At 34.9% G+C, this 8110-nt stretch overlaps 1 protein-coding gene across 1 annotated transcript in view; it reads right to left on the reverse strand.

Annotated features, from left to right (window-relative positions):
* Positions 1 to 7292, reverse strand: part of LOC149128977 (epidermal growth factor receptor-like) — a 19980-nt gene extending 12688 nt beyond the window's left edge. Inside the window, exons 1-2 of the mRNA XM_089346868.1 lie at positions 6799 to 7292; positions 1961 to 2098 (exon numbers count right to left, since the gene is read on the reverse strand). Of these exons, the coding sequence (XP_089202994.1) occupies positions 1961 to 2098; positions 6799 to 7252 (592 nt within the window). The 5' untranslated portion in view covers positions 7253 to 7292. The remainder of the gene's footprint in view (positions 1 to 1960; positions 2099 to 6798) is intronic.
* Between the last annotated feature and the right edge of the window lie 818 nt (positions 7293 to 8110).

Raw genomic sequence — 8110 nt, forward strand, 5'->3', positions numbered from 1 at the left:
GTAACCAATGGAATGCCAGTAAGAAAATGTATATAAAGTACATATAATTATCAAAATGTATATAAAGTGAATGTCACCACATGTTACTTTATATCAATTGTATACAACATAGTTTTGTCTTGTTAAATATAAAATACAGAAAGATCTTGTAATTAATATTGTAGCAGTGAAATGTTTTAGCTCTGTTGGGATCGTCTGAATTATTGTCATGTTTAATAATCAAGAAAATGGTGGAGGAAATTAGCAGAAAATTCTCAAGAAGAACAAAGTTCTCTTTGGCAGTGTTTGTACTACTTGACCAAAATCTCTATCCTTTCAGCATTTCTTGAACTCATTGCAAACTGAAGTGGAGGATTATAGATATGTGTGTGTGTGTGTGTGTGTATGTATATCTCATTTGTTTTACATTCATTTTTTCCATGCTAGCATGGATTTGACATATACATTATTGAGGCCTTGTTTTACAGCTAGATGTTCTTCCTATCACTAACCCTTACATGTTTTGCAAGTAAAGGATCTTTTATTTCACACAACTTCAAAGGCAGAAGGCAAGCAGTTGATTTACTGACAGGAGAAGTGACAACACCACCACCACTTATGAGTCACTTTCATAGAGTTCAATATATATATATATATATATATATATATATATATATATATATATATATATATATATATATACATACACACACACATATATATATACATACACACATACATATATACCCATATTAGTCTTGTATGCTGCAAAGTGAATCTCACTAGTGTTGGTACCACATACACACACACACACACACACACACACACACACACAAAGTGCCCTCTGTGAAGTGGTTGGCATTAGAAAAGGTATCCAGTCATAGAAATCATGCCTGAGTAGACACTGGAGTATGATGCAGTCCTCAGACTCATTGGATCCTCCCTCATATCCAACCAAAGCAACCATTAGAAAATGGGCATTAAAAGATGATGAAATGTATATATAAATTAGACAACCTCAGCTTTGATAATAACCTACATAAGACTCTAAAATATATTCCTTTTAAATTAAAGAGATTGTTTGTAGTATTATATCATTCATTATCACATCTAAAGTATTCTACACACACACACACAAATGATTTTATTTTATTTTAAAGCAAAAACAGTGCAAGGTATTAAAAATACAGGTCAATGGTTTGTATTATTACCCGGCATTTCAATATTTTGGGGTTAGGAACCCTTCTTCAGGAAATCTCTGGAGAAAAGTTGAAGTCAGCTCACAACACCTTTTCTTTGAAGATTTCTTGAAACATGGAAATGTAAAACTACTAATCATTGACCTATATTATTAATAATTGCATGGTTTTGGCTAAAAAAAAAAATTAATATCATTTATATATATCAGACATTGCTTCATGAAAACTATATGCATATATATTCTCATTGAAAATGGAGATGAGTAATAGCATTCCCATGTGGTTTAGTTGAACAATTGTGGGGATTTCTTCCAGATGGTACTATTGGGTGCATTGTTAGCCACAAATAAAGTATAGTTACCCACCAATTCAGTGTCGAACACACTTTCTCACTGTTCAATACAAGCGTCTAAGTGTCTATCTATCTATATGCATGCATATACATATATTAAAAATACAATCTGCAAGCAGAACAGTAAAAATGTGCAAGACTTTTCTCAAGCTCAAACTGTAGATTTGTTTTTGCTATTTATATTTCAATGATTGAGCTTTGCATTTTTGTTAGAAACCAACTTTTTCCTAAGAAAAAGACTTTAAATAATGGAAAATGGAAGAGAATATAAATACATATTTATGCGTGTATGTATTATTGTAAAAATACATCAGACATCCAGTTAGCTATGAAAATAATATATACTGTAAGCATATATATTATATATCAATATTGCACCATATAAGTCAATATGATATCATGAAATAATGGAAATGAAAAGAGTACTTACATTTTCGTCTGTCAAAGTCAGAAGCAAAGAAAAATTCAGCTGGAGGATCCGATGTTGGGTTAATATCCGTCCAATTAATGGTCATTTCATAACACAGCAAATTGTTGTTCATGAAAGCAACTTTTCCATTTAGGATTTCTGGAATAAAGTAAAAAAAAGAAAAAGAATAAAGGTTAAATGATTAATATAAAATAATAATAGGTGCAAGTGTAGCTGTGTGGTTGAGAAGTTTGTTTCTCAACCATGTGGTCTCAGGTTCAGTCTCACTATGTGGAACCTTGGGCAAATGCGTTGTCTACTATAGCCCGGGGCCAATCAAAACCTTGTAAGTAGATTTGGTAGATGGAAACTGAAAGAAGCCTATTGTATATATATGTCAGTGAGTGTTTGTGTTGGCAACATTTCAAGCATCTGGCCATAGATAATCTGCTTTAATAAATTCCATCTAACCCATGCAAACATGCAAAAGTGAATATTAAAAAAATGAATAATAGTTCTTTCTACAAGAAGCACAAAGCCTGAAAGCTTAGAGTGGAGACAGGTTAGTTGATTACAATGAGCCCAGAGCTCACTTGTACTTATTCTATCAACCCCAAGATGATGCAAGGCAATGTTGACCTTGGCAGGATTTGAACCCAGAATGTAAAGGGAGGCAACATGCTGCAGAGAATTTTGTCCAGCTCACCCCCTTACGATGAAATAATAATAATAATAATACAGAAATAAATTTATTTCTCAAACGCATGATAATGCTATAAATAGCGTGATTAGGATAAATTGTCCATATAATGCAGAAAAATACGTTACCGGCCAGACTTTCAGCGTAAAGTTGAATAATAATAATTTTTTCTATTATAGGCACATGGCCTGAAATTTTGTGGGAGAGGAATAGTCAATTATATCGACCCCAATGCTTCACTGGAACTTAATTTATGGACTCCAAAAGGATGAAAGGCAAAGTTGACCATGGCGGAATTTGAACTCAGAATATAGCAATGGGGCAAAATGCCGCTAAGCATTTTATCTGGTGTGCTAATGATTCTGCCAGCTCACCATAGCCCTTTCTATTATAGGCACAAGACCTGACATTTTGGAGGAAAGATTACATCAAATCCAGTGCTCAACTGGTACTTGTTTTATCAATTCTCAAAAGGATGAAAGACAAATCAACCTAGGCAGAATTTGAACTCAGAATATAGTGATGGGCAAAATACCACTAAGCATTTCGTCCAGCATGCTAATGATTCTGTTAGCTCACTAGTTTAATGATAATATTAATAATAATAATAAAAATAGCCTGGCCATATTATGGAAGGTGAATAGAGGACAATTACACATATGACGATAGGCTTGAAATATAAACTTGTTTTTGTTTTAATTAGGTCAGCTCTGATCTAACAAATCTATAATGAAAGGCATTTCAACCATAACCATCCCTCCGGTTCTCGTCCGATCACCGAAGTTAAGCAACATCGAGCCTGGTGAGTACTTAGATGGGTGACCGCTTGGGAAACCTAGGTGCCGTAAGCGTTGCACACATAGGCGTAGGAGTGGCTGTGTGGTAAGTAGCTTGCTTAACAACCACATGGTTCTAGGTTCAGTCCCACTGCGTGGCACCTTGGGCAAGTGTCTTCTACTATAGCCTTGGGCTAACCAAAGCCTTGTGAGTGGATTTGGTAGGCGGAAACTGAAAGAAGCCCGTCGTATATATATGTATATATATGTATGTGTGTCTGTGTTTGTCCCCCAACATCGCTTGACAACCGATGCTAGTGTGTTTACGTCCCCGTACCTTAGCGGTTCGGCAAAAGAGACCGATAGAATAAGTACTAGGCTTCCAAAGAATAAGTCCTGGGGTCGATTTGCCACAAATTTTAGGTCTTGTACCAATAATAGAAAGGATTATTAGCTAGCCGAATTGTTAGAACATTTTAACATTTCTTCCAGCTCTTCATGTTCAGAGTTAAAATACTGCTGAGGTCAACTTTGCTTTTCATCCTTCTGGGGTTAATAAAAGAAAGAACCAGTCAAGTACTGATGTGGAGAAATCAGTTAAATTTTCTCCTCTCAAGATCTCTGGTCTTGTGCCAAAATTTGAAACCAACATTAGTGTGGTGCCCTAACCAAAGAGAAAATTCTCTTTCATCAGTACAACTTGAAGAAATGAGAAAATAATGTGCTGATTCTATGAATAGACATGGTTCATGAAGAGTTTAATGGCTTAATTTTTAACAAAGAAGTAAATAAGGCTATGGAATAAGAATGGACATTAAGAACTCTGTTAAAACAAACTGGTGGAGACTAATGAATATTTATTGTAGAGTTATGAAATGGCACTATTCTTTTATTCTTTTACTTGTTTCAGTCATTTGACTGCAGCCAGGCTGAGGCACCACCTTTAGTTGAACAAACCAACTTATTCTTTATAAGCCTAGTACTTATTCTATCAGTCTCTTTTGCCAAACTGTTAAGTTATGGGGATGTAAATATACCAACATCGGTTGTCAAGTGATGGTGGGGGACAAACACAGAAACACACACACACACACATGCCATGCAGTGGGACTGAACCTGGAATCATGTGGTTGGGAAGCAAGCTTCTTACTACACAGCTGCTCCTGTGATTTTTCGTAATGATTGAGAAAAAAAAAAAAAAAAGATAAGATATATTTTCTCTTCATTTTCTTTTTTGTTCTTTGATTTAAAATTCAAACTTCCAATCCAGCCAAGATTTATCCAGAAATGATTATTTTCCTAACAATAACTGGTCACTAGGGAAGGCCATGTGCATGAAGTTGTTTGTTTAGCTTAAATAAATGGATCAGAATAAATAAACATGAATAAAGAAATCTGAAGGGAATAAAGAATTCTTGGAGCACCTTACTATTATGGTAAAGTAGAAAATCGACTAGTTATGATGATGCTGATGATAGCGGTGGTGGTGATGGTGGTAGAGAAGAATCATTTTAACTAGTATTTGAAACTAAACCCAGACTGAGAGGTTAACGAGTTAGTTTAGAGATCATATCATGATATGTTCAAATATTACTGATGTGGCTATTGTCTTGTGTCTCTGAGCAAGGCACACAACTCTATTTGCTCTAGTTTACTTGACAGGTGAAAAAAATAACAAGAGCTAGACCTTATTTTAAAGATGAAGGTTTAACAGTTCATAGGAAGAGCATCCACCTGTAAAAACAATGTCTTTTTATCCTGCATCTGAAATATATTCCACTCATAATAACATGGAAATATATTTTTAAAACACTGATATATATGTGTGTGTGTGTGTGTGTGTGTGTGTGTGTGTGTGTGTGTGTGTCTGTGTGTGTGTGTGTCTGTGTGTGTGTGTGTGTGTGTGTGTGTGTGTGTGTATGTGCATTTATGTGTGTGTATATACATACACACACACACTGTACAATATTCTAAATAGAATAAAAAATACAAAAATGTATTATATATATTCTAAAACATTCTAAAATGTATCAAGTTATTTCTAGTAGAACTGGTTTTTATGGTCTTTGGACCAAGCGCATGTGTGTGTGTGTGTGTAAGTTTGTACAGGGTGGAGAGAAGCTTTTTTCAGTCTAGTACAGCCGTTTCAGCAGAATCTGTCTTCAGGCACCTTCATTGGAGATTAATATCTTCCAGGTGTTAGGGTTAATCAAAAGTGCCTTCAAGTTAATCTTTCTATATTCTTTGCAGTGTACCCTGTGATCTCCTAGCTGGATTCTTTCCTGTGGGTAGTACACTGGAGAGAAGTTTCTCTCAGATAATCCCATCATCCATATTGGATCACAATCCAACCAACAGATATGTTCTCTCTCTATGAAATACATGAACGGCAATAATTCTTCACAGATGATGAATATTAAAAGATACAAGTTAAAACTTTGTCAGATTGTTATTGTAGAGAATTCCAGGAAGTAAATCCCACTTTTATTTTGTTATTCAATCATTTGAAACAGAAATAATGTCCAGCTTTTAGAAATAAATTAAATGATTCCTATTTAATAGCCAAAATTTGTCAAAATGTCCAATATCATCATCATCATCGTTTAACGTCCGCTTTCCATGCTAGCATGGGCTGGACGATTTGACTGAGGACTGGTGAAACCGGATGGCAACACCAGGCTCCAATCTAAATTTGGCAGAGTTTCTACAGCTGGATGCCCTTCCTAATGCCAACCACTCAGAGAGTGTAGTAGGTGCTTTTATATGTCACCTGCACGAAGGCCAGTCAGGCGATACTGGCAACGGCCACTATGGAATATAAAAAAAGAAAACAGAATCTTTGTAATATATTTTGGTTTAGAACTATATTTCTTATTACAAACAACTAAAATAATTTGAATCACATTAAAACGCATTTGAAAATTGTCACAAACCATTGCTGTCATTTGTCATCATCATTGGTGTCTTCAGTGTCAATAATTGCCATCATTTTCATTGTCATCATCATTGTTCTTTATTTTTAAGTCAACTCTGATTGAGTAGACCAATGATCATAGATATTCCAGGCATGTACCACACATAGTTATGAAGGTGACTAGCAAGATGTGAAAGTGATTGAGAAATTATTAAAACTCACAGCCACAACATTATGAGAAGGTACTGAACAATTTCTGGCTTTGTGTAAAAGAAAATACAGGAGGATAAGTTAATTATGAATTTATTCATCAAATTCACACACTAATTGCAGGAGTCCTTCAGCACTGTAAAAGAACTTGGAAGGTTGAGCCTCCAACCAGGCCTTTTGTGATACCCTTGAAGACAGAAACTTTTCACTGCAATAAAAAAAAGAGATGCTCTTTTGAAATAAATAAATTAAGACTTACCTCCAAGTGATTTGAAACGTAGTTCCTTCAGACCAACTTTTTTAGTTCCTCTTTCGTAGTTACTTGCTACAAATAAACTGTAGTCACTTTCTTTATGTTTAAAAAGTTCCCTTCCGCGTATAATCTGAAGATTAGTTAGGGGGATGTAGTCCGCATAAACGTCAATTATTAGAACATAACCAGTAATTTCCCTGATAGTCTCTAGGAATGACAAGTCATATTTAATTGACTTGTTATTGAGAAAAACAATTTCCAAGTTGCCTTCAATATATGTACAGTTCGTGTATTTTCTCCGTAGTGAATCATATCTGAACATTGCTGAGCCAGAATGCGTCAGCTTCTGACTTGTACCACGGCAAACTGCAAAAACAACAACAGCAATATTAATAAAATGACAACAAAATAATAATGATAATAGTAATAATAATATGCACCCTAGTAATAATACCAACATCAACTTCTAAATCGTTGTCTCTTGAGTTCTCTGGGTGAGACTTGGAGTCAACTTGTACAAATACAAAGCAAAAGCCAAACATATAATGATGATAATAATCCTTTCTACTGAAGGCACAAGGCCTGAAATTTTGGGGGATGGGGCTAGTCAATTACATCGACTCCAGTGTTTCACTGGTACTTAATTTATCGACCCTGAAAGGATGAAAGGCAAAGTCAACCTTGGCAGAATTTGAACTCAGAACATACAAATGGATAAAATGCTGCTAAACATTTTGCTTGACATGCTAACAGTGTGTTTGGGCTACTACTAGTGAAATTTGTTGACATCACCCTTCAACAAATCATCCACCAGCTATACACTTTCAGAGACCTCTGGAATAAAAATCTCTTGAAAAACAGGTAAGGGTTGGAGACACAAAGAGTATACCTGCTGTAAAAATCCTGCCTCAAATCTATTTTCATCTATGTCATGCTAGCACTGGAAAACAGACATTAGATGAAAGAAATGAATAAACTCATGTATCAGCAACTTGTCAACAGTGATCCTGTATTCCTTTTGCAAAACTAAGTAGCAAAATATGAGATGCAATCTTTTATTTTGAGAACTGGTTGCCAATTGGAAACCCCTTCTCAATATTGGAAACTCTAATTCTTTAGACATTTACATAGCCTGCACCATTCTTACTTGACTGCTTACCATTTGAATCTAAGAAGGTCCTCTCACAAACTATGGGTTAAATATCACGTTTCTAGGGAGATAATGATAAAACAAAACAAAAAAGGTGTTCTTTTTTATCATCAAGGTAACACCTTCTTTTATCTCTAAGATTCCTACAAATTAACCATGCAAGAAATT

This window comes from Octopus bimaculoides, unplaced genomic scaffold, assembly GCF_046866305.1.
Source record: "Octopus bimaculoides isolate indiv1 unplaced genomic scaffold, ASM4686630v1 contig269, whole genome shotgun sequence".
NCBI lineage: Eukaryota > Metazoa > Mollusca > Cephalopoda > Octopoda > Octopodidae > Octopus > Octopus bimaculoides.